The sequence below is a fragment of the Plasmodium gallinaceum genome (assembly GCF_900005855.1).
Source record: "Plasmodium gallinaceum strain 8A genome assembly, contig: PGAL8A_v1_76, whole genome shotgun sequence".
In the NCBI taxonomy this organism is placed as follows: domain Eukaryota; phylum Apicomplexa; class Aconoidasida; order Haemosporida; family Plasmodiidae; genus Plasmodium; species Plasmodium gallinaceum.
Window position 1 is genome coordinate 2,709,453 of NW_021628238.1, and position 27,810 is coordinate 2,737,262.

The 27,810-nt window shown below is 17.5% G+C and overlaps 8 protein-coding genes across 8 annotated transcripts; 3 read left to right on the plus strand and 5 right to left on the minus strand.

The window, feature by feature from the left end:
* Nucleotides 1–72: 72 nt before the first annotated feature.
* Nucleotides 73–3,153, minus strand: PGAL8A_00259700 (conserved Plasmodium protein, unknown function; the record flags this gene model as incomplete). Its single annotated transcript, XM_028671343.1, has 8 exons — nucleotides 73–119; nucleotides 237–317; nucleotides 438–497; nucleotides 580–847; nucleotides 1,057–1,826; nucleotides 2,049–2,168; nucleotides 2,253–2,402; nucleotides 2,508–3,153. 8 exons carry the CDS (start codon nucleotides 3,151–3,153, stop codon nucleotides 73–75), a joined length of 2,142 nt encoding a protein of 713 aa, XP_028528005.1.
* A 1,132-nt stretch (nucleotides 3,154–4,285) lies between these two features.
* PGAL8A_00259800 (E1-E2 ATPase, putative) lies at nucleotides 4,286–10,110 on the plus strand (the record flags this gene model as incomplete). The annotated part of the gene is made up of 5 exons (XM_028671345.1): nucleotides 4,286–4,862; nucleotides 4,951–7,435; nucleotides 7,587–9,761; nucleotides 9,917–9,982; nucleotides 10,089–10,110. The coding sequence occupies 5 exons, from the start codon at nucleotides 4,286–4,288 to the stop codon at nucleotides 10,108–10,110; spliced, it is 5,325 nt and encodes a 1,774-aa protein (XP_028528006.1).
* A 567-nt stretch (nucleotides 10,111–10,677) lies between these two features.
* PGAL8A_00259900 (conserved Plasmodium protein, unknown function) lies at nucleotides 10,678–11,034 on the minus strand (the record flags this gene model as incomplete). The annotated part of the gene is made up of 1 exon (XM_028671346.1): nucleotides 10,678–11,034. One exon carries the CDS (start codon nucleotides 11,032–11,034, stop codon nucleotides 10,678–10,680), a length of 357 nt encoding a protein of 118 aa, XP_028528007.1.
* A 668-nt stretch (nucleotides 11,035–11,702) lies between these two features.
* Nucleotides 11,703–14,427, minus strand: PGAL8A_00260000 (conserved Plasmodium protein, unknown function; the record flags this gene model as incomplete). Its single annotated transcript, XM_028671347.1, has 11 exons — nucleotides 11,703–11,883; nucleotides 11,971–12,062; nucleotides 12,145–12,282; nucleotides 12,463–12,538; nucleotides 12,639–12,691; nucleotides 12,799–12,891; nucleotides 13,083–13,214; nucleotides 13,305–13,483; nucleotides 13,604–13,741; nucleotides 13,906–14,076; nucleotides 14,280–14,427. The coding sequence occupies 11 exons, from the start codon at nucleotides 14,425–14,427 to the stop codon at nucleotides 11,703–11,705; spliced, it is 1,401 nt and encodes a 466-aa protein (XP_028528008.1).
* Nucleotides 14,428–14,745: 318 nt separating this feature from the next.
* Nucleotides 14,746–15,768, minus strand: PGAL8A_00260100 (conserved Plasmodium protein, unknown function; the record flags this gene model as incomplete). The annotated part of the gene is made up of 3 exons (XM_028671348.1): nucleotides 14,746–14,822; nucleotides 15,100–15,220; nucleotides 15,391–15,768. The coding sequence occupies 3 exons, from the start codon at nucleotides 15,766–15,768 to the stop codon at nucleotides 14,746–14,748; spliced, it is 576 nt and encodes a 191-aa protein (XP_028528009.1).
* A 599-nt stretch (nucleotides 15,769–16,367) lies between these two features.
* On the minus strand, nucleotides 16,368–18,704 carry PGAL8A_00260200 (glutamate--tRNA ligase, putative; the record flags this gene model as incomplete). The annotated part of the gene is made up of 1 exon (XM_028671349.1): nucleotides 16,368–18,704. One exon carries the CDS (start codon nucleotides 18,702–18,704, stop codon nucleotides 16,368–16,370), a length of 2,337 nt encoding a protein of 778 aa, XP_028528010.1.
* A 2,623-nt stretch (nucleotides 18,705–21,327) lies between these two features.
* Nucleotides 21,328–25,875, plus strand: TKL3 (tyrosine kinase-like protein, putative; the record flags this gene model as incomplete). The annotated part of the gene is made up of 1 exon (XM_028671350.1): nucleotides 21,328–25,875. The coding sequence occupies one exon, from the start codon at nucleotides 21,328–21,330 to the stop codon at nucleotides 25,873–25,875; it is 4,548 nt and encodes a 1,515-aa protein (XP_028528011.1).
* A 1,115-nt stretch (nucleotides 25,876–26,990) lies between these two features.
* On the plus strand, nucleotides 26,991–27,785 carry PGAL8A_00260400 (cytidine and deoxycytidylate deaminase, putative; the record flags this gene model as incomplete). The annotated part of the gene is made up of 2 exons (XM_028671351.1): nucleotides 26,991–27,047; nucleotides 27,263–27,785. Coding segments are annotated over 2 exons (580 nt in total), but the record flags the coding sequence as incomplete, so codon positions are not given.
* Nucleotides 27,786–27,810: the final 25 nt, after the last annotated feature.

The window sequence follows — 27,810 nt, forward strand, 5'->3', positions numbered from 1 at the left end:
ATATATGTAATAAAAAAAAAAAAAAAAAAAAAGAAAAAATTATATTTAGATAAAATTTTTATAAACTATTATCTATTCTATTTCCTTTATTTCATGAGGTACTTTCCAGTAAATTATACCTGTACAGTTTAAATTATTTTCAATTAATCAACAGAAAATTAAAATTAATTTGAAATTTTAACAGTTTTTATTTTATTATTTTAGTGTATTATTAATTTTTTTTTTTTTTTATTTACTTTCATCTTTTGATACTGAAACTATGTATTGGTTATCAAATGTAAATAAGCATTTGTTTATAACATCATTATGAGCTGTTCCTAAAAAATAATAAAATAAAAAAAATACAAAAAAAAATACAAAAAGTATATATATATATATATATTATAAAATAATAATTAAAATTATCTTATTTTTCTTTTTTTTATTTTAAAGAATACCTATATATAAGCAAGTGCAACTTTTGAATTCATATAATCTTAATTTAAAATCATCAGAACCTAAAAAAAAAAAAAAAAAAAAAAAAAAATTTTCTTTTAATATACTATTTTTTAAAATTAAAAAAAAAAACAAATTTAATACCAGTTATAAAATATTTTCCTCTATTATCAATGTCAACAGAAAGGATATTGTGAAATGGAGAATAATAAAAATATTTAGCAATATCATTTTTAATCAAATCATAATACATAAATATATTATTATTACCACAACATAATAAAATATCATATTTTTCATTTAAAGAAATTTGTTTATATCTTGTGTTATTTATATCAATAATCTTTTTAACTAATTTGTTTTCTTCAATATTATATATTGTTATCAAACCATCTTCACTACAACTACATAACTATATACATAACAAAGAAAAATATATACGTATATATATATATATATGAATATTTATTCATTTTAATAAAAAAGACAATTAAAAATAATATTTAAAATGTTCATCTTTCAAAAAAAATAAAACAAATACATTTTTTATAAAATTTGTAAAAATATAATTATTTCTTTATATTATATTTTCAAATTTTTAATTTTTTTTTTTTTAGTTACATATTTATTGTTGTACAAAATAATTTTATTAATTATAGATGAATGATAATTAATAACATTAATATTAATGTATTTTTTATTTTCAAATTTCCAAAATTTTATATCTCCATTGTTTCCAGCAGTTATTAAATCATAGTCATTATAAAAGCATAAAATATTACAAAAATCATAATGAGAATTTAAAATTACACATATTATTTTCATATATTTAGATGTTAATAAGTAAATATTATTATGTATAGATAAGGCAACATATTTACCATCTTTTGTTATATTTATACTATGACAAATTAAATTTTTATTTATTTTATCATATTTTTCCAAGTTATCTTTTCTGTATTCATTTGTGTTGCTAATACTTTCATTAACTAACTTATTTATTCTGCATAATTTTTTTCTTTTTTCTATAGGTATATCTAAAAACTTTTTATCATAGTATATGAATTTCCCTTTATCTATATTTTTTAAATATATAACTTTTTTATCATAAAATTGCCATGCCATTATACTATTATAACTACATGTATACATAATGTAGTTATAATTAAAAGGAAAACAAAAATCATTAATATAATTATTATGAATTAATAATAAAACATAATGATTATTATTAGTTATATCCATTACATATATAATATTTTCATAAATACTGACAAATAAAGTTGATTTATTTCTCATTTGAATTGAATTAATACTTCCGTATAACTTTGTTTTTTTTATAACCTTTTTTTCATTTACATCTATTAAACTAACAAAACCATCTCCACTACCTTTTTAAAAAAATAAGAAAAAAAATATAGAACATAGAAATTATTATAACGATTTATTAAAATTGACATGCATAAAAAAAATTTTCAAGTTTAAGGAATACTACTTATGAAAAAGTTTATTATTCTTTTAAAGATATATTGTCATAATAATATTCATACATATAAATTTATATGTATTTTCTTTATATACTTATTTTCATTTTTTTTTTTTTTTTTTTTAACCTGTTAAAATTGTACTGTCATCTATAATTTTTATTACATTTATCCCATTACTAAATAGATAATTTTCAGGAATAATTTTTTCTAATACTTTTGTTTTTATATTTACTATTAACACATCACCTATAACAAGTTTGTTATTATTTATCATTTTGTTTTTTTTTTAAATAATTAATACATGCATATATTAATAATTATAAATATAACCTGTAGTAGTTCCTAAATAAGCATATTCATCATTTTCTTTTAATTCTAAGCATATAAATTGTCTTTTATAAATAGATGTATTTACTTCTTCTTCACTCATTAATTTTTTAGAGAAATCATAATAGCATATCTTGATACTGTTTAGTTTTGCTTTAAAAAAAAATAAAAAGGATAATGTTAATTTATTTTATTTTAAAAAAAAAAAAAAAAATTTAATGATTTATTTTTTTTTTTTTTTTTTTTTTTTAAACTTACCTATGATAAAATTATTTGATTTATGAAAAAATGAAATATTGGTATAAGAATAATCAGATAATGACTTATAAATAAATTTTTGATTTTCTATTTGAGTTAAAATTAAATATTTATCATCATCTCCACCTGATGATAACAAATATTTTCCATCTCTACTTATTGAAATATCTGATGTTTTGAATTTATGTAAAGATAAAATAATTGGTTTTATTTTATTTTCAAAATCGAAAATATAAATATTTGATAATAATTTACTCTCTTTGCAGCAGCAAATATATTTATTACTTTTATCAACATATAATTTACTTATTTTATTTTCATCACTTTTAAATATAGTTCTGTTGTTATTCAAAATATCTTCTTTTATTATATTAGTACCGATAGCATAAATCATAAAAAAGTTGTATCTCAACTCTTCTTTTTTTAGCTCATAATAATTATGATTTATATCAATATTTTTTAAATTATAAACAGCTTTTAATTTTTTCTTTTTCTCATTTTCTAAAAATTCTTCTTCTTCTATGCATCTTAATTTTTCTCTATAACTTTTCTCATCTATTTTTTTTTCCTTCCTAATTAGAATTAAATTATTAGATATATTTCCATTAAAACCAATATAAGACTCCACGAATAATTCTTTCTCCATTAGTGAAAAAATTTTATTTTTATTATAATTATTAATAAAAAAAAAAAAAAAAAAAAAAAAGAAATTATTGAAAAAAAGAAATTCTTTCTATATGCATTTTAAAAAAATAATGCACACTTATATTTTATCAAAATGTATGCACAAATTATATTTAGGAAAATATTAAAACTTTTATATTTAAGAATATATAATTATGTATTTTAAAAAATTATGTGAATTATAATAACATTCAATTTATAAATTTTAACATAAATTTGAGAAATAAATTCAAAATAAAAAATTAATGTATTATAATTATTTATATAGTATCGTTTTTCAATGTAAAACTTAAATTTCTATTAATGTATCTTAATATATATATATATATTAATTTTTCTTATGAAAGTAAATAAAAAAATAAAATATTTTAATATATATTATCTAAGTTATTAAGAAATAATAATTTAAAATAATTATGACGAAACATAATAGTATCTATATATATATACTAATTTCTTTTTAATGTAATGGAATAAATTGAATAACTATATACTTTTTTTTATCTTATTAATCTAATAAAATCTTTATTAAAAACCTTAAAACATATAATTTTAACATAAATTTATAAAATATGTATTATTTTTGTTAATCTATATGTTATTTTATTTATTTTAATTTTTATTTTTTTTAATTTCTAAAGTAATTTTTTTATTTAAATTTATTCTAACATTAGGTATTTTGTGTGCAATAAAAAAAAATTATATATGAAAATAGCTAAAAAAAAAGAACACAATTTGAGGAAAATTAAATGATAAGATATTATTATACTAGTGCAAATAATAAATAAAAATAGCTAAAATTTAATATTCTTTAAGAATTCTAATAAGAATGATTATAAAAAAAAAAAAATAAAATAAAAAAAAAAAAGAAATAACTAATAAGTGATACATAATAATAAAGAACAATATATAATAAGACTGAGAAAATAATAGATGTATAATAGTAATATTAAAGAAGTAATAAATGAAGATTAATAATAATAAGTAAATAGATGATTTTTTTTTTTTTTTTTTTTTATTTAATTAAAGTTTCATACTCATTATAAGTTTCTTTTTAACAATTTTCTATTTTTTTTTTTTTTTAATTAAAGAAAATGAGAAATGAGATTACAAAAAATTTATTTACTTATGATGCTAAATTTTTTAAAAGTATTTTTAATAAGTATATGAAAGATGAAGACTATAGTAAAGAATTGAAAATAATACAAAATTCTAGAAATTTAATGGAAGAAATAATTAGTAAAGAAAATGGACTAAATTTTTATTTAGATGAAAATTACGATGAAAAGTTTTTAGAAAAATGTAAATTGCCGTTTTTTAAAAAAATATTAAAATATATAGATGATAGTGATAAAAAGAGTGAAACATCAAAAAATAAATCTATAGAAAATGAAAGTGTCGATAATGAAAATATAGTAAATAATGAGCTTACTTATATTAATAATAAAAAAAAAAAGAATTATCATTATTTTACATTTAATAAAAAAATTAATGTAATAAATAGTTATAGAATATATTACTATTATTCAAATATTATTCAATCATTACCTTCTCTCACATATATATCTGTATTTAGAATATATTTAAAAAATTATCCATTAAATATATTTTTGTCTTGTATTTACTTTTATACATTTATAACATATGTATGCGATAGAGATAATGTAATAGGTACCTTTTTTTTTTTTTTTTTTTTTTTTTTTTTTATTATTACTGACTCTTTATATTTTAATTATTACAAATTTATTTTTGCTTGCAGAATTTTTTGAGTCAATAATTTTTTCCTTAATGGTTACAACTGGATTTTTAATATTAACCATAGTGCACTATCTAAAAGAAAACCGACTAAGCTCAATAACATCAAAAATAAATGATTTTAAAGAAAGCTGTATGTGTAGGACTTTTATTAAAAATAATACAAAAAAGGAAACCAAATTAAATAAATACGAAAGTAAGAAAACTCTTGAACTAAAAAAATACTCGAAATATTTTTTTTTAAAAAGTTTTTTAAATAGAATTAATACAGAACTATTTGATTATGAATTTTTTAAAAACTTCAATAGTTTTAATTATATACAAGAAAATTATAAAGGATACGATCCTTTTTCGTATTCTTCAAAAAACTCTAATAGTGAGTTAGAAGTGGTAAACAAATATGATAATATAACAATAAAAGGAGAATTAGAATCAAAAAAAAAAGAAAAAAAGGAAGAAAAAGTTGAAAAAGATGAAAAAGTTGAAAAAGTTGAAAAAGAAGAGAAAGATGAAAAAGAAGAAAAAGTTGAAAAAGAAAAGAAAGATGAAAAAGAAGAAAAAGTTGAAAAAGAAGAGAAAGAGGAAAAAGAAGAGAAAAAGGAAAAAGAAAAATATAAACATTTTTCATTTATAGAAAAACTTAATATAGAAGAAATATTTTCAGATAAAGAGGAAAATGTAGATGTAGAAATAGAAATATCAGATAAAGAAAAAAAAGAAGATAAGAATAAAAGTGATTCCATTAAAGAAAAAGAAATTAATATAATTAAAAAAATAAATTTAGGTGAAAATGTAGAATCTGTTAGATGTGAAAATAGAGAAAATATAAATTTTAAAGATATCACAGTTATAAATGAAAGAGAAGAAAAAAAAAAAAATTTAATGAATTATATATTTTTTGAAAATAATTTTTATTCTATTAATGGAAAAAATATTTTAGTTGGTGATATTATATATTTATTTAAAGGTGATATTGTACCAGCAGATGGGATACTTCTAAAAAGCAATAACATGATTGTAGATGAATCAAGAATTTTAAAATCACTCGAAAAAAAAAAAAAAATTAGCTTAGATGAATTTATATATGAGATAGAAAAGTCTAAAAAAAAAAAGATAAGTGTTGGTGAATTGAAAAAGAAAAAATTGAATTATTTTGAAATACTTAATTTAAAAGTGAAAATGAAATTTAAAAAAATGAGTGAAGAAAATTTAAAAAAAAATAATGAAATAAAAAAATTAAAAGAAAATAAAATACAAATTATGAATAAAAAAGAATATGAGAAAGAAGAAAATGAAGTGTCAATTGAAAAAGACTGTGAATATGTTTCTAAATATAAAAAAGAAAGATCTAATAAAACAAAAAATAAAATATTTTTGAATGAAGAAATTAATGAATACAGTAAAAGTATAATAGAAAAAAATAAGGATAAAATTAGTGTATATTCTGATGATTTTAAAAAATATGATTATTCTCCATTATTATTATCAGGTTCAATAGTTAAAAATGGAATGGGTATTATGATAGCTACATGCGTTAGTAAAAATAAACAAATGTTTCATAATTCTTTTAAAAAAATTGAAGAAAATACTATATTAGAAGAGTTAATAAATAATTATTCAAAGAATATTGTAATTTTAATTATATTTTGTTGTTCTTTATGTATTCTTTTTATTTTAATACATTTTTTAATTAATCTAGTTGAAAATGATATGCAGACATTTGCATATAATTTACTTATGTTTTTATTAAATTCTATAATATTAGAAATCTTTAAGTACCTATTATTATCTATTGATCAAATGCCATTATTATTACAAAATTGTTTGGCATTAAATTCAAATCAAATTATAAAAGAAAATTTTATAATAAAAAAAAAAAATACTTTTGAAGATATTATTTTTACTAACACCATATTTATTGATATAGATAGATATATAAAATATAAATGCATTTTTTTTTTTTATAACTGTGAATTTTCCTTTTCTTTTGATAACATTTTAATCAAACATAAAATAAAAACGGAGAATAATGTTATACTATTTGATAAAATCAATAATAAAGATATTAAAAATAACCTGTTTTTTGTTTTATTAATTCAAAATATACTAGCAACTAGTAACTTATATCAATATAATGAACATTTCTTAGATGTTGATTTTTCCTTATTAAAATTTGTTAAATGTCTAGAAATAAATTTTGAAGATTATTTTATTGAAAAGAAAGACATTTTTCACATAATATCTAATAATCAAGATTACGTTATTTCATATATTTTTTCTGATGGTTTATTTTTAGATGACTGGAATACATTAGAAAAAGAAAAATGTAATAAAAAAATGAATAGTATAATGACAGAAAAAAAAAAGGAAAAAAATGAAAAAATAAATAAAGAAAATAAATTAAATACTTTAAGAATATTTATTAAAGGATATGCAAGTTTCATTTTACCCAAATGTATCCAATATATTAATGGAAACATTTTGTGCAAGTATATTTCATAACAAAAAAAAAAAAAAAAAAAATTATACTATTATAATTTAAATTTTATTATTTAATTTTCTTATTTTATTTATTTGTTTATTAATTTTTATTATAGTTTACTCTGTTTTACATCATTTATAATTTCTTTTTTAATTCAGAGATATAAAAAAGTTGAGTGAAAAAGTTGATAAAATTGAAAAACAAGAACAAAATGTACTTCTTTGTTTTGCATATAAAGATATAATTCTAAGTGAGAAAGAGAAAGACAATTTGCTCCTAAAAGAATATGATAATGATGAAAGTTTTAACAACATAAATATTTATAAAAACATAAATGATACCTTCTTAAAACATTTACAATTAAAAGATTTAACTTGTATATCAATTTTAGTTTTAGAAAAGACATTAAATAAACATTTTTTCTATGATTATAAAATATTAGAAGAAAATGATTTAACTGTAAAATTTTTTACAAAAGAAAATTCTACTCAAATAAATAATATATTTTATAACTTTCCCAAATTTTTTCAAAATTTAAAATTGTATGATTCGAAAAAAATAGAACAAATAAATAGATTCAATTATTACGACAATGCAAATAGTATAAGAAAAAAAGAAAAAAATCATTTAGAAGATATATATACAGAAAAATATAAGAGTAACAATGTTAATAATTTTATCGATTATGATAACTTATATTCTTATAAAATAAATAATGAAAATGAAAATTTTGTCTTTAAAAAATATAAAAGTGAAATATTAAATATAAAAAAATATAATAGTGATACATTAAATGTAAGTAATGAAAATGTATTAGAAAATATAACAAAAATGAGTATAACACATGATTTTGTTTTAAATAATAATTTTTTCTACAACTGTTCTTATAAAGAATTAGTACTATTATTGTCAACATCTAGAATTTATGGTAAAAATGCTTTGGTAACTAATCAGAGTGATTTAGTTCATGATGGAATTTGTAATATAACAGTGTGTGACAATAGAAGTAAAGATATAAATAAAGAGAATTGTGATATAATAATTTTAAATAAAAGTTTGTATGATTATATAAAATTAAAAAGTTTCTCTAATTGTATCCTAACAAATATTAGATTATACATAGATTACAATATAATATTTTATACTGTTTTTGTTCTTTTTTCAATTATATCTACTTTAGTTAATGGATCAGAATTTTTAAGCACTATTCAAATACTATATATTTATTTAATTAAAAATGTCATTTTTCATTATATATCTTGTTATAGAAAATCTTCTTATAGCACTGGAATAAAATTCAAAAACTCTTATAATTTTTTCAAAGAAGTAGATATGAATAATATTATATCATCAATTTTATCAAAAATCATAATTCTTCTAATTGTTTTTTTATTTGGTCATCTTTTCATTCCAGAATCAAAGTGGAATTTTGTACAAAATGATATAAGAGAACATTTCGAGTTTTCAGAATTTTCTTTTTTAAAAGATAAACAACATTCCAATTCTTATTATACTATTAGATCATGTATTCGTTTTAAAAAAAATTTAGAAAATTTAAAAATTCAAAATAACATTGATGTTAAAAATGATTATAGAACAATGAATGAATGGGAATATCATATTAGTCCTAATAGGCATAGCACTATTATGTTTAATATTTTTTTTCTTTTCTTCTTTTATTCTTATATATATATTTATGTAAGGACATTTTTTGAAGAAATTAAAATTTACTGGAGTAAATATAAGAATAGTGAATATAAATATTTTTATCTCTTAAAAAATAAAGAAAAAAAAATTCTTTCGACAGATATAAACCAATTAATAAAAGAATTAGAAATAAATAAATTGGGATTAGAACAAAGAAGAGATTTAAATAACATAAAAGATAAAATTCAGGAAAAAAATGATTATAGTTATTCTATTAATATGAAAAATGCTAAGAAGAAAACTAAAAATGACTATCATATATTAAATAAAAAGAGTCGTGTTAATAAAAGAGAAAGGGAAGCAAAAAAAAAAAAGGTCAATAAAAAATATAATTTTATTAATACAGAAAAAAACAAGATGTTAATTGATTGCATCAAGGAAAATTATAAAATGTTCTTAATTTTTCTACTTATTTTATTAATACATATTATTTTAATTCAATTTGGTTCCTTTTTTTTTCATTTTCATGTAAAAGGGTTAACCATACTTCAATGGCTTATTTGTTTTTTATGTTGTCTTTTGGACGTTTTACTTTATATAACTATATCTAGACTTTATCTTTTTAAATTCTCTACTAATTCCTTTAAATTTTTTGGATATTTATATGAACCCAGGGAAAAAAATGTGTATGATTTATTATTCGTTGTTTCATTAAAAATATAAGAAACATATATATAAAAATAGATAAAAATAAAATAATAAAATCAAATTTAGAAAAACAAAATTTATTTTAAAAAGATATTTATATACATTTTTTTTTTTTTTTTTTTTTTTTTTTTAGGTTTGATACTATGAATGATTATAAAAAAAGCTATATGTCTCAAAGATATAAATATAACCTCAAATTGTAATTTTCTATTATTTTTTTTGCATATTGGTTTATATTATTTAAAATATTAGAAGAAACTATTATTTCTATTTATTTTATTTTTTTTTTTTTTAATTTTGTATAGAACACGTAAAAGTTGGGTTTAAAGAGAAAAATTACTTCAGAAAGTCTGCATTAAATGACAAATTTTTTTATTTGTAAGTAGACTTTCTTTTTATATAAATTTATTTAATAAAAAAAAAAAAAAAAAAAGTTAAAGATGAAATTAAAAATGTAAATTTTTCAAAAGTTTTATTTCATTTAATTTTTTGCTTTATAGTTGTATATATTCATTTAAGACTTATTAAACTTTATTAACAATATATTTTTATATAAGTATTTATACGTTTAAAGACTACACAAAAACATATAACAAATATGAAAAAAAAAAATAAAAATAATATATAAATAAAATAAGAATTCATTAAATTTAAAAAGTATTAATTTTTATTAACCAAAAAAAAACATATTTATAGCTATTTCTTTTATTTTATAAAAAATTAAATATAATATTAAAAAAATTATTATGTAAAGTAGACAAAATAAAATATAGATTGATCATATAAAACAATAACTTTAAAAAAAAAATAAAAAATAAAACTGCATAAATATATATATAAATGAATAAATGACATACAAAACAACAAAAGGAAATAACAATAAAATTGTATGTTTTAATCTCTCAATGAATTTATAGGCTTATTTTTTTTTACTGACGTTATAAATTTTTGAATTTCTATATTATATAAGTTTACATAATTATTATAATTGTTATATGATTTTCTTCCCATACAATTTAAAGATACATTGTTTTTATTTTTTTGTGATAACTTATTTCTTAAATATTCATTACCGCTTTCTTCAAATTCTTTGAGTATCCATACATGATCATCATTCGAGTATTTAATTTTCTTTTTTACATTTTCTTCTTCATCCCTATTTTTTTTCATAAAACTTAACGATGTCACAAATTTTGAAAATTTTATGTTTTCCTTTTTTTTTCCGAAATCTAAATTTTTATTATCATCCATATTAATTTATTTACTAGTTTAATCAATTATTTATTTTACTTATATATTTAATTGTTTGATTATACCTAATTGTTTTTTTCATTTATTTTGTTTTTTAAATTTTTTCGTAATAATATTAATGAATGTAAATTTTCATTTTTTTTTTTTTTTTTTTTTTTTTTTAAGTATTTAATATAAATTTTAAATTAAAAAAAGAAAAAAAAAAAATTAATATTTTTTTAAATATATATCTTAATAATATATTACATTTGAATTATATATTTGTTTATATTAAAATAATATTACTAATATAATTTTTATATTAATTTTTTTTTTATTTTTTACACAAACATTTTAAGATTAATATATATTTGAAAGGTGTTATTTTGGTCAATTTTGTACAAAAAAAAAATAAAAACAAAATATAGGTCTATGGATAAAAAAAATTTTTTTTCAATGATAATATTAAAGAATAAATAAAATTTTTATTTGAAAAATTTGTATTTACAAAAAAAATTATGAATTTTTACTGTTATTTTTAAAATGTATAAATTAAGGTCTTTAAATATTTATATGTGTAGAAATTTTTTTTTTAAAGTTTTTGAGTATATCTAAAAAGTATATACATATGGATATATAAATATAGTTATTTCTATTATATACAATTTTTAGTTATCATTTATTTTTTTCTAAATGATGTTTTTTTGAAAAGCCTTATTCATATTATCTAAAAGAAGAGATCTTGGGTCAATAATTTCTTTTTTTTTTCCTATATCTTTACTTTTTGGAATGTCATTTTTTTGTAATATTTCCTTTTGTATTTCCAAATCATCGTCCATATTTTTTTGTAAAATAGTAAGTTTTTTTTTCCTGATAAAAAAAAAAAACAAAACAAAAAAAATAAATAAATAAATTTTCATCTTTGAAAAAATTATGTATATGATTTATTTTAAAAACCTTTTTTTAAAACTTTTTTGTTTATTTAAAGTATCTATCAATGAACTTCTGGAATTCTTAAAAGAATATTCAAACCTTTGATTACTATAATCCTACAGAAAGATTTAAAAAAAAAAAAATATTATTATATTAATAAAATATCATCAATATGGTCGAAATATATGTTAGACTTACCAGTGGATTAAATTCATCAACTAATATTAAAAAATTAAATATTTCTTTTAATTTTGTTTCTGAAATGTTTTTTGGGGTTTCTATTTTTAGTAAACTTTCTTCAATAGAAAGAGAATAAGTTTCCTGTGTTGATAGACCCTTTAATATACAAAGCATTTAAAATTTATTCATAATTAAAATATAATTTCAAATTTTATATAAAAGAGAATTATAACAAATATAAGTGAAATATAAATATAACACTAATGTAAGGAATACATCTATATGTATATATAAATATATATAATTATTTAAGAAATAAAGTAAAAATAAATTTACATGTAAGCATAAAGCTATTGATTTTTCATCTTTAATCATAGGAACTCCTACCCACAAGAATCGAACTTCTTTTTCACTAATTAATAAGATTAGAAAAAAAAATTATAAGATTAGTTCTTTCATTTATTTCTTTGTTTTATAACTTTTTTTTTTTTTTTTTTTTTTTTTTTATTTACTGTATTTTTAAATCAATAGGATTTATATTTGATCTTAGTATTAAAACTTGATCCTAAAAATTATATTTATAAATAGTTTATTATTATTATATCTATTTTTATTATATATATATATATATTGAACTTTATTTCTTATTTTAAATTTTTATAATATTTTTACCTTTTCATATAATTCTTTGGATAATGAGCACAATGAAATTAAATTTGTTTTATAAAATGATATGCTACTTAAGAATATTGGTATTCCATAGATCTAAAAAGAGAAAAAGGAAAAATAAAATTTTTATAAAAGCATAGTATGAAAAATATATGTAGGAGGAAGATGAAATCACAAAATATGTTTAAAATACGTGAAGTACTATATATACATATATAAAGATATATTTAAAAATTTTAAAATAAGATACACATTTAAAAAATTAAGTAATTAATGTAAAATTTAACTAAATGTTGTGATATTCCATCCTTTAAAGCTTTCGCTCTTATATCAAATTCAATTGAAAATTTATTTAAACCAATATAAGACGAATGACTTAACTCTGTTATTAGTGGTATTCCTTCACATTTAAATAATAACTGAGAATGTATATATATATTTATTTTTTTTAAATTAATAATTTTAATATTTTATTTATTATTATTATTTTTTTTTTTTTATTAATATACTTCATTTTTTAAATTTAATGTAAAAGATACAAGGAATTTTATAGATAATATTTCTTTTGATATTTGTAAAATATTAATTTTATTTAATTTAATATTTTTAAAGAAAAAATTAGAATACTTATCTAAATCATTTTTGATTTGATCTATTTTGTTTATAGCACTTATTTTATTGTTCTCAACTACAAAAAAAAAAATAAAATAAAATAAAAAAAAATAAAATAAATAGGTAGATTTTACATTTTATAGTAATATGATACAATCATATATAATGAATTTTCATTAGAATAATAAATGCTTACTATTAAAAAAATAGAATTCACATAAGTAAGTGTAAAATGTATCTCCTATTAATTTCAATTCAGAAATTTTGTTTTCCCACATATAAATATTGCATGATAGTATTATAATTTTATTACACTCTTTTATTTTTACAATGTCTAACAAAAAGGAAAAAATAAAAGTTATAGATTCATATAAATTTATTTATACATATATTTAAAATAATATATTAAATATTATAATTTATAATGGAATTTAATAAAAAAATATATATATATATTAAAAATTAATTATATATATTAATACTAGATATGATACACACTTTCTGCACTTTTGAAAAATGCTAATAAGGGATCAACAGTAATTTCTTTGTTATTCATTTCATCATTATTATTAAATTGAAAATAATAAGAAATTTTCTCTATAGCTTTTTTCACATTTTCATAATCAAACAAATCAGAAAAATTTAAAATGTCTAGATAGTCTATTAAATCTAGATGAAAAAAAAAAAAAAAAATTAAAATAGAAGTAAAAAAAATTACAAAAAAAAAAAAAAACATTACAAAGTTAGATATTGATGATAAATGAAATTTTTACATTGTTCATTATGTTTATTTCTACATTTAGTATATATATATATATGTATGCATATTTTATCCTTTATTTTATTTTATTTTATTTTTATTTCTCTTATACTTATACAAACTAGCCAAAAATTTATATTCCTAGATTTACTATTATTTATTATATCTTGCAAAGAATATGACCAATATTTAAATAAGTATTTTTTTTCTTTAGAATTGAAAATGCTAAATCTGGTATCACATACATATAAAATTTTCATTTGTAAAATAATATGTTTTATTCTATTTTAAATTTGAAAAAAAAAAAAAATATAATTTTTAATTTTGTAAAATATAGATCAAAAGAGAGAGCTATCCATTTATTATTAAAGACGCAACACATAAACATAAATAATATTTTCAAATGTTAAAAAAAGAGGAAAAAACTTATTTTTATATTTATCGCTTAAAAAATATTGTAATATGAATAAATACTATAATAAAAAAAAAAAAAAAAAAAAAAAAAAAAAAAAAAGGTATCTACATAAAAAATAAAGTTATTTTCTTTTTTAATTTTCATTATATAAATTAACGTTACATTAGATGGTCATATTATATATTTCATCTAAATTAATTTTTTTTATTTGATCTTTAAAATAATGATACACATTTTTGCCTAAGGAATTAAAAAAGGGAAATTAAAATAAAATTATAAATATTAATTTCCAAAATTTTATTTATATTAAATATTCTATTTCAACATTAGCGTCAAATTAAAAATGAAAAGATTGATGTATATAATATGAAAAAGGTTATCACATGTATATATATGAAATTTTTTAATACAATTAAATCTGCTTATTCTACATAAATGTATAAACGAATAATAAAAAAAAAAAAAAAGGAAAATATAAAAAAATTTTCTTTTTACTTATTATTATTATTATTATTACTTATTTGTGTTACTTCTTCTTTTTTAACAAAATCATCTAAATCATTTAAGGAAATTTTTGATATAAATTCTACTTCATTTAACTGAGGTGTAGTTTGAAAATCTGGGTGAATGAAAGTAATCTAAGTAGAAAAAAAAAAAAAAAAAAAAAAAAAAAAAATCATTACTAATAAAAATAATAAAGGAAATTAAAGAATAAAAATTAAATGATAAAACTGAAATTCATTAAAAAAATTCCTAAAAATATATCATATGAATTTACTATATCTTAATATATTACATAACATCTGACATATGCTTTTATATATTCCGTTTCACATTTTATTAATCCTAAATCAAATAACTGCTCAGGTTTTTTTACTATACCACTTTCTTCATACAATTCCTTTACTGCGTTTTGTAAAAAATTTTCGTTTTCTGATAATACACCACCAAATCCAATAGAATAATAAGAAGGACAGTAATCTTTTATTTTAGATCTTTTATGTATATAGATAAGAATATTTTGTTCATTTTTTGAAAGAACTAAAATTGATGTTGATCTATGCCATAAATTATTTTTTCTCATAACTTTTCTAGTTTGTAATTCTTGAAACTCATTTTTATCATTTACTATAATAACCAACTCACTTTTATTATCTTCAAAGTTATAATTTATATAATCTTTCATAATTTTTGTTAGAAAATAAAAGGAAAAGAGATATTTAAATTTTTACTACTATTTCATAATCTTATATGAATTTTATTCATATGTTTTTATTTTCAGAAAAATATTTTCCAAAATTTTATTTTGTATAGAAAAAAAAAAAAAAATGTGATAATTGAAAAATAATAAATAATTTTATTGTAAAAATTAATAAAAGTGTAATGATGAAAGATAATTAATAGTGAAGAGATAAAGAATAATAGAAGAAATGTGAAAATAAAAATAAAAAAAAAAATTAAAAAGATTTCAATGTTTTTTATAAAATACGGATAATTTCGTAACATAAAGTGTAATTAAAGTAAAAAGATTTGCATATATTATTAAGTTTCAAAATATTAATTAATAAAAAAAAAAAAAAAAAAATATAAAAAAAAAAAAATAATAAATATAAATGTAGCATGCATATGTTCTCGCTTACATAAGTATATTCATATATTTTTTTTTTTAAAAGAGAAAAAAATTATTTATAACAATCTTTGTAAAAATTACATAAAATTAAAGTAAATAATTATAGATATGAAATATGTACCTATATACATTTATTTTCTTATTTTTATTTATTATTATTTTTTTTTTTTTTTTTCACAAGTATTAATAACCTTATCTTTAGTTCCAGCCAAGCTTTTAGGATCTACTTTTGTGCCAATTATAGACATATTTTTTGATTTTCCATCAGGAATTTTAATTAAATGAAGTTGATTGTTACACACTTGGTCAACTATAAAATAGCCTCTCCTTTCAAACTGTAACTTATCTGAAACTTTTAGAGAAGTTATAGCAGGATCAGCATATACCGTTGTTTCAAATTTACTATTATAGTTAATAAAATTTTTCCAATCATTTTTATCATCACTTTCAAATTTATCAACTGTTATTAAATGATCGTATTCATATAAAGTGCATGTAATTAATTTTTCAATAATATAAGGTAGCCAATGAATTTTCTTTTTTGTAGTTTTAAAATCACCTTGAAAATTAGAAGTAGCTATTATTTCTTTTATATTTTCTTCATTTTTAATAATATTAGTAATAATAACATTACCTAATTTTATTAAAGTAATTTCTTCTTTTTCGCATAATGTTGTTGCATCTTCTAGTTCAATCAAAAACTTGTTAGTATAATACATTTTGCATGTACCTAATGATTTATTTTTCATATGTAAGTCTCTTTGTTTTTCAATTATATCACTTTTCAAATCACTTAATGTTAATAAAACAGCTTTCTTTTTATCAACAGCAGCATATCTAGGTACAATTGGATCTATTATTTGTTTATTAATAGACCACAGTTTATCCCATTGCATTAAATTTCCTGATTTAGATGGGCCTTGTTCTAAAATAAACTGAAATAATGCTTCTTTAGTTAACCCTCTTCTTAATATACCTTTTATGGTAGGCATACGAGGATCCAACCAACTATCAACAACATTATTTTCAACAAACCATTTTAATTTTCTTTTAGACATAACCGTTCTAACAAATGATATTCTACTAAATTCATAAATAGACACTTTTCTTAGTTGCAAAGTAGATATAACCCAATTATATTGTTCAATTCTGTCACTGTATTCGTTCGTTCTTAAAGCATGTGTTACACCTTCTATAGAATCTATTATTGGACATGCAAAATCATAGGTTGGATAACATTTATATTTAAAATGATGTTTATGATGTGGAACATCCACTACACATCTATATAAAACGGGATCTCTCATACACTTATTTTTACTTTGCATATTTATTTTTGCTCTTATACAATTTTTTTGACCAATTTCTGTTCCTTTTTTCATTTCTTCAAATAATTCTAAATTTTTCTCAATAGAATTTTCCCTATTTACAGATTCAATACCTTCTCCTCTTTGATTTCTCATATCTTCTACGTTTGTGTCATCTGCATATGCCTTATTCATTCTTATTAATTTTACACAGTAATCTTCTAATAAATCAAAATAATCAGATGTGTACGAAATTTTTTCATACTTTAAACCTAAATTTTGCAAATCTTCCATAATAGATTTTTCATATTTAATATCTTCTAGTATTGGATTAGTATCATCAAATCGTAAAAGCATTTTTCCATTATACATATTTGCATAATAACTATTTAAAAATGCTGCCTTTGCATGACCAATATGTAAATAACCTGATGGTTCAGGTGGAAATCTAGTTACTACTTTTCCTACTTCTGCATTTTCTAATTTTCCTGAATAAGAAGTAGATATATTTTTCTGTTTTATTCCTTGATTTCCATTATCTTTTGTTGTATCTGATATCTTCAATTCACTTTCTTCTTTTAAATGATTTCTTAATTCATTGTCTTCAAAATTCAGCAGGCAATTTATTAATTTAAACCATCTATTTATATTTTTGTACTGTTTAGAGTACTTTATAAAATAGCAACTATTTACGTTAAAATATTTATACATTTCATAAAATACATATAAATCAGACAAAGTTAAAAAATGAGATGATATAAATGTATTTAAATGCAAATGCCTATCAATATATTCACATATACTTACTATATCTTTTTGTAAATTTTTATATCTAAAAAAGTCAATCCATTCATCATATTGAGTTTGAACATATGCATTCAGAACTTTGTTTTTTTTATTTTCACATAAAATATAATATAAATTTGTCTTCAATATATGATCTAAATTTTTTGCAAATATTTTATCCCTACTTAATATATAATTTGTATCAGATGAATTGTCATTTAAAAATTCTACTTTTATTTCCTCTACTTTTTCATCATTTAAAAATTGTATCTTTTCTTCTATATTTTCAATATTCAACTTATGTTTTCTTATATTGTTTATATATATATTATAAACTGTTTTACATGCAAAAGGGTATTTTTTACCGTAATAAATATTTAATTTATTAAATTCTTTCATTTTAATATATTTATAAAAAAAATATGTAAATTCCTATTTATCATTTATTATATATATTTATGTGAAAAGAGTAAAGAGCAAGTCAAATTAATTTTGAGAATATGAAAGTTGTGTTTATTCTAATACTTTACTACATCGAAAGTTTTAATTTTATTGTAAAAATTTTAACATTATATTGGAAAACTTTAATAAATATATATGCATATATATTAATTGATAAAATTTACAAAATATTATTATTAAAAAAAAATGTTTCTTCACTTTAAGAAACCTTAAATATTTTTTAAATTTTAAAAGAAAATACGTACATTATAAAATAAATTTTTTTTTTTTTTTTTTTTTTTTTTTTTTTCAAAGTGTTATAAAAAATTTATAAAGAATAATGAACAATTTTTTTTTTATATATTATTTTTAAGTGTTAAATTGCTATATTTTTACTTTTTTTTATATTTGCATATTTTTTATATTTTTAAGAATAAATAAGATATATATATAAAAAAATGACATTCTTATTTAAAATAAAATGGAGTTTATCCTTTAAATTATTTTAAAATTCTAATAAATAAAAAATAATATTCTTTTCTACATGAAAAATAATTATATTCGTTAAAATAAGAAAGATGTTCAATATTTTGTCCATTTAACTTTTAAATTTTTTTTACTTTTTTTTTAAAATACGAATTTTAAAAAAAAAAAATTCCTTATCTTTTTTCATTTTTAAATTCATATTTATATAATGTTATAGTATGCCATCGTTAATAATATATTCTATATATTAACATTTTTAAGGATATTCCTTTAATAAAGAAAGTAATATTTTAATTAAATATTTCATTATTATAGCATTATGCTTATAAATAAAAAAAAAGAAATGTCTTTTGAAGATAAAGAATAATGAAACCCGTTTAAGTATTTGTATAATAATAATTTTTTTTTTATTAATATACCACAATTAATTTTTTTGGAATATTTATTCTTAAATAAAAATGAAAATGTAGTCTCTAAAGATAAAAAAGGGATTGCATAAATACATATTATTAAATTTTTATAAATTAAAAAAAAAAAAAAAAAGTGATATATATATATATATATATATATATATATATATATATATATATATATTTTGGTCATAATTAAATATATAAAATTATTTTGTTATTTATTTTTATAATAATAATTATTTTAGCTTAATAATAAAAATAATATGAATACATATAAGTACTTATTTTATATTTTATTTTAATAGTAAATTTAATTTATGAAAATTTTCTGGATAAAATTTTAAAATGGAAATTTCATTTAATATTGGATAATAATATAAATGATATTGTAACCAAAATAAAAATATAATAAAGTAAAAAATTAAATGATAATTTTTTAAAAAAAATTTTAAAGAGGAAATTTTAAATTCCTTCAAAAATATTTAATTTTATTTATGTATAAAAAAACCAGAGTATTAATATTTTTCGTATAAAATTAAAAAAAAATAAGTTATATATATTTAAATGAATGATAAGTCTTATGCAAAAATATAAGAAAAATAAATTTTTCTAATATATAAAAAAAAAAAAAAAAAAAAATGAAAATTTTCCTCTTAAAATTTTATAGTTGTCCATAAAATAATAATTTCATTCTATTAGCATTTATATGTCAGTATTAAAACATAAAAAAAAATTTAAAGTATATTATGAACATATTTATTAAATGTGAAATTTATAAATAAATTATTTATTATATGAACACAAATAATTCTTATATATAATTAAAAAATAATTATATATAAAAAGAAGAAGCTTGAAGTTTTAAAAGTGTAACTTATCTTATTTTTTACATTCATTTAATATATATGTGAAAAATTCAACAATTCGAAAATAAAAATAAAATATATCATAAATTTTATAAATATTTATTATAATTAAAAATATTGTATCTAAATAAATTTATTATTATTTTTTTTTTTTTTTATATATTAATAATGATTAATTATATATTTTATTGTTTCATATTATTTTGTAATATTTTTTTATGTTAGTAATATGTGCAATAAAAAATGAATAAAAATATGTCAAAGTACATTAATTAAAATATGATATATATGAAAAAAAAATATAAAAAATAAGAAAAAAAAAAAAAAGAAAAGAAAAAAGAAATTAAAAAAAAAAAAAAAAAAAAAAAAAAAAATTAATTTAATTTAAATTTTTATATAATTTTAATTGTTTTTGTTTTAAAATTTCCAACTATTATTTTTTCATTAAAATTTTTTGATTTATAAAAATTTGTCCATTTTTATTTATTTAATCTTATTAGAATTAATTTTTTTTTTTTTTTTTTTGTTTAAAATTTCATTATATAAACTTGAAAAGTGAAATATTTAAATTTAGTTTTCACAATTTTTTCCATTATTATTTTTCTTTTTTTTTTTTTTTCATAAACTCTTTTTTTTAATTAATTTCATTTGAAATAAACAAATAAATTTGAAGAAAATAATTTTTAATTTTTCAAAAAATGCACTTTTATGGATGTAAAATTAAAATAGGAATTTTTATGAACTTATTTTAAGGCTTTTTAATTTATTACAATATATTTTATATAAAATCATGAATTGCTGTTTTTTCAATGAAATATGAGTGAACTTTATTTAGGTGTATCAAGAAAATTATTTTGCAATGTTGATAAATTATATTTTGATAATTTAAAAAATTTAGACGAACGTTTAAATTTGAATAATAATTTTAATGAAAATAAATATGAGCAATTTTCAAGTAAAAATTTTTTAAGGAATAATAGAAGATTTAAAACAGAGCCACCAAAAAATTTGATTGAAAATGAAAAGGAAAGCAATAAGTTTTATTCTTCCTTTTTTCGTAAGATATTTAGAAATATATCTCAAAATATGATATACAATGATAATAAAAATAATGAAGATGAAGTTAAAAAGGAAAATAACTTTTCATATCTTGTAGAAAAAAATAAAAAAATCATAAGTAAAGATAATATTATTTTTAAAAAATTGTCTGATGATGTTAATGGTTCAAAAAGTAAAAACAGTTTATTATATGAAAGTTCATCAAAAGAATATGATTTTACTGTAAAAAATTTACATAACCCAATACATAAAACAGTAGTATATCATAAAAAAAATAGAGAGATTGAAAAGAAAAAAATTATTGATGAAGAAGAAGAGAAACGTAACAATAAAAAAGAAGATGATGAAAACAAAGAGGATGATAAAAATATAAAATATGAAAAAGACTATGAAGAAGATGAAAATAAGAATGACAGTGAGAAAATGAAAAATGAGATAAGCAAAATAGACACAAATATAAATAAAAAAACTGATATAAAAAGTACAAGATTAGTAAATAGTGATATAATATCAGATGTTTTTTTAAAAAAAAATGTGAAAAGTTTAGTTGTTCATGATACTGGAGGAATAGATATAGAATTGATTGAAAATGAAAATCCTGAATTTTTATATCATACATATACTGGTAATAGGATATCAAATATATATTATGAATATGATGAGTCAATTAAAAGTAAAGAGGATTTTTATAATGACAAAAAAATTAATAGATTCAACTCATCATTTTCACATAAAGGAAATAATATAAAAAATTTATATAACTATGATTGTTATTTTAAAAAAGAATCTATGAAAAATAATGAAGAGAAATTAAGAAAAAAAAATTTTTTTAATTATAAATCAGAATGTTCTGTAGATAGTTATCATAGTAAAGCTTATGATGAGCAAAGCGTTATAAGAAAAAGTAATATGGAAGATAAAGTTACAAATTCTTCTAATGAATATTTTTATAATGAATATTACAATGATTTAAATGAAAATAAAAATAAACATACAAAAAAATCTTCATCAGAATGCAATAAGATATTTGATACATATTCATCTATTTCTAGCGTATCTTTAAATATATCTGAGAAAGAAAAAAATAAAAAATATTATTATGTTGGAGAGACCTTTAATAATGTAAGAAATGGATGGGGAATGCTCATATATAATGATAGAGTAATATTTGAAGGAGAATATAAAATGAATAATGCTATTGGATATTTTATAAAATATAATGAATACTCAACTGAATTTGGTTATAGAAGTCCCATAAGTATTAAATCAGTTATGATAATGAGTGATAGTGATAATTTTATTATACAAAATAAGTGTGAAAATCTAGATTCTTATAAAAATAGTGAAAATTCCGATAAAAATTTAAAGATATGTAACAGTAACATTAATAACGATAATGATATACTAAATGATAAAATAGAAAAAAGTGATACAAATTTTTGTGTATCAGAAAAATTTACCAATGTAAGTAATTCAACTTCTGTATCAGATAACAAATCCGTAGGAGCTTATTCATCTCTTTGTGATAAATCATACAATGAGAATTTAACAACAAACAACTTTATATATAACACCAAAAATAATAATTATTTAGATAAGAAAGTTACAGAAGGAAATAAAATCAAAAATTTAAGTATGTTTTCAAGTAACTTTAGGAGAAATAGTAAACATAAAACATCACCAGCTCATACTATAAATTATTTAAAACCTCCAGTTATGAATTTCATTAAAAATGATTTGTTATTAAACAAAAATTCTCTTTCGAAAAATGAAAAAACTTCTATAAGAAGAAAAAAAAAATGCAAAACTACTCATTTTTCAAGCCCAATGAATATTATTGTTACATCATTAGATACAGATGATGAAGAAAATGTTTCTGTAAAAGATGAAGAAGAAGATATACTAAATAGCAAATTACTTAAAAATGGTTATATTTGCCCATTAAATATATTGAGTAAACAAAAGAATGATAATGAAAAGTTAAATAAAAGTAGCTTACAGAATGATTCTATAAATTTTCCTTATGATAAAAGAGAAATGGAAGACATTAATAATGAAAATAAGAAAGAAGAATCTAATTTTATGAACTTAGATTCTCAAGAATTACATTTGAAAAGTAATATAAAAAAAAAAGATAATAAATTCTTTAATAATTATGAAGAACATAATTATAGTGATTTTATTATTGAAAGTAAGTTACAAAGTAACGCAGAGAAAAAGAATGAAAAAGATAATGAGAATTATAATAATAAAGAAGATAACATGGGTAATTTTGAAAGTATATTTCTTAAAAAAAAAAGTTCTAAATATCATGACAATTTAAAAAATATTGATGAGAACATAGAAGAGGATCAAAACAAATTAAATATAAAACTTAATGATGAATATAAAAATTTACTTCGTGAAAATATAAATAATGATAATTTCGTTATTAAAAATAATGAAATTACAACTTTTCAGAAGTTTATGGAAAATGAAGAGAATTATGTGAAGAATAATGAATGGAGAGAATATATGAATACAAAAGGAAATGGAATGACTATAAAAGAAATTTTAGAAGAAAAAAAAAAAAGAGATATTTCACTTAAACAGGAACATGAAAATAATCCAAGTCATATTAAAAGTAATGATAACAATAAGGATGAAAATATATTAAAGAAGGATGTTTTGGGACCAAGTATGAATAAAAAGTGGGATAATATATCCTATTATAAAAAAGAAGAGTTTAGTTTTTTTGATTATGATAAAGTATTACTTAGAAAAAAATTAAGAGGAGCAACTTTTCCAGAAACTCATGATGATAGGCAAAAAAATTGTTTTTTATTTATTGATGATTATTTAACTTCAAATGAAGATAAATTTAATATGATTAATGAAGATGTAAAATTAAGGGCTTCTGACTACAATAAATGGTCTGTTAATATGTTATATAATTTTTTAAAAATGATAGGTTTAAAAAAGGAAGCATATTTATTTAAGATAAATAAAATAAGAGGGTATCATATATTAAAGTTAACAGATAAAGAGTTAAAAAAGTTGAATATAAGTAATTCCTATGTTAGAAAATTTGTTTTATCTGTATTCCGATTTTTGGTGAATTCTTTAGATAATGCAGATCCTTTATCAATCAATTTTAATACTAGTAAAAAATTCTCTTTTAATAAAATCACAAATATATGCAGTATCGATATAACAATATTAAATAAAATAGGAGGAGGAAGTTATGCCCAAGTATTCAAAGCAAAATATAAAGGAATGTATGTTGCTTGTAAAATTTTTTTATATAACCCTAAGCAATTAAATGAAGAGACATACTGTGAAAGTTACATATCAACACCAAGATCTAGTCAGAAGTATGCTTTATCAAAAATTAATAAAAATTTGAATTTTGTTAATTATGAATTAGAAAAAAAGGCTACTCAAGATGAAGAGGTAGAAGAAGAAGAAGAAAACGAAGAAGAAAGAAAAAAAAAAAGTGAAGAAGAATTAATTAATAATTCTGATACCTTACAAAGGAATAAAAAAATTAAAAAAATGGCAAATTTAGAAATTTTTCGCTATTTTCCAACACCTGTGAAATATAGAAATTATGAAGCAAAAATTTTGTATTCTTTGCAGGGTTGCAGGTATGTTATAAAATTGATAGGAGTTTGCAGTTTAAAAGAAGGAGAAGAATCCTTAATATTACAATATTGTCCTGGTGGTAGTTTAGAAAAATATATATATAGAGATGAAAAAAAAAAGAATTCTTATATGAGATATTTATCAAGACCAAATATAGTTAAAATATTTCAACAAGTAGCAGAGGGAATGCATAATATTCATTCTAATCAATTTTTTCATAGAGATATAAAATTATCAAATATTTTACTAGATGAAAATCAAAATGCTGTTATATCCGATTTTGGTTTATCTACAAATTTTTCTCCAAATGATAGCCCAACTGCATATGCTATGTATGGAAATATTTTTTATGCAGCACCAGAGGTTTTAAAAGGAGAAGGATTTTTCAAAGAATCAGATGTTTGGTCTTTTGCTGTCAGTTTATGGGAAGCTTTAACGAAGAAAATTGCTTATGATGGATTATCTGCTTCGGAAGTTTTTTGTAAAATATCAGCTGGTGAGTTAGTACTACCTATTCCAAATGATTTACCTAGTGAATTATCAAATCTGCTAAAAAGTATGTTAGAATATGATTTTACTAAAAGACCTCTTTTTCATGTTATTTCAAAAAAATTAGAAGATATTAGAATTACAGCTGAAAAAAAATTACATTCAGATATTATTTCTTTCTTTGATGGATAAAAAAAATTAATATCCTTTTTTTTTTTATAATACATTTTATTATTTGGAAGTTTAGAAATATCATTTGTTTTTCACGTATCCAAGCATGAATATGCAAACATATATATATATATACAACACATATTACAAATTGATAGTACTGATAAGAATAAAATTTTTATTATTATTCTTTTTTTTATAAATTAAAATACAAAATTTTATAAATTTGAACATAATTTCTTTTATTTATATCTTATATGGAGAAAATTTAAAATAATTTTTTTTTTTTTTTTTCAAAGTAAATACATTCATTTTATTATCTTTCCAAAGGTAAAACTAAAATGTGTTTTCTTTGTCTCATAAAAATATTAAAATTATCCTTTTTGAAAAATTTGGAGGGTATTAATTTTTTTTTTTCTTTTTTTTTTTTTTTAATTTTATTTGAATGTTTTTATTATAAGATAATATTATATACATACAAATAATTAATTATTGTACAGTGAAATTTTATTCTTTATATAATATCTGCTTTTTTGCTATTATTGTTTATTCTATTATTATTTTTTTTAAATTTTAAATAAAAAGTTAATTTTTATTATTAATTATTTTTAATTATTATTATTATTTTTATCATTATATATGTATTTTTTTTTTTTTTTTTTTTTTTATTATTTGTTTCATAATATTTTTATTAAAATCTATAAATTAAGTGATATTACTATATAAAAAATAAAATTGTAAAAAAAGTATTTTGTGTAGATATTTATATTTTTTTTTTATATTTTTTTCATTTTAAATCTTTTCTTTTTTTTTTTTTTTTTAAATTAATAAATAATATATTTCAATAGTTATTTTTTTGTTGTTGATAATGTAAATTAAGAATTTTATTACTTTTTTATGCAAAGATTCTTATAAAACGAAATGTAAATTAACTTCTATATATATATATATATATATTTACTTTTTATTATGTATTATTAGTATTTACGAAGGATATAATTATTTACAAAAAATATCAAAGTTGTAACAAAATGTTATAATTAGAAACATATAATGTTATATTATTTCTTTAATTAATATTTTATGAAATATATTTGTTTTTTGACCATTTAATATTAATTTTAGTATCAATTGAAATGGTTCAATTAAATGAAGAAGAAGCAACTTATTTTTTAAATATAGCATTAAGAGAAGTAACAAAAAAAAAAAAAAAAAAAAAAGNAAAAAAAAAAAAAAAAAAAAAAAAAAGGAATAATAAAATAAAAATAAAAAATTAAATAAAATAACAAATTAATAAAGCACACACATAAGTGCAAAAAAATTATAAAAAAATATATATAATAATATGTTAAGTTTAAATTAAATATGTATATTTTTTTTTTTTTTTTTTTTTTCTGATTTTGTTAAGGCTGAGAAAAGTTTACATATAGAATTAAAAGAAATGCCTATATTTTGTCTAATAATAAATGAAGAAAAGAAAATTATATCTAGTTCATATAATCAAACAAATGAATCAAAAAATGGATGCAGACATTGTGAATTGATTGCTATTGATAAATATATTTATAATGAAAATTATGAACAGTTAAAAAACTTTAATTTTATTAAATGCTTTAATAATAAAGATAATTATATAGAAGATTCTTTATGCAATTATATGAATGAATCATATAATAATAAAAAAATAAAAGACATAAATTTATATTATAAATATCAAGAAAGAAATGAAAATGAAGTATTTGAAAAAAATATAAATGAGACGCATAATAAAAATAACAAAAACGAAAAATATAATGAAAATTATAAAGTTATTTTAAATTATGATGAAAAAAAAAATGAAATACAAGAAAAACTAAATAACCTTAAAAAATGTTGTATTATTGTAACTTGTGAACCATGCATTATGTGTGTTTATGCATTAAAGTTAATAGGTTAAAAAAAAAAAAAAAAAAAAAA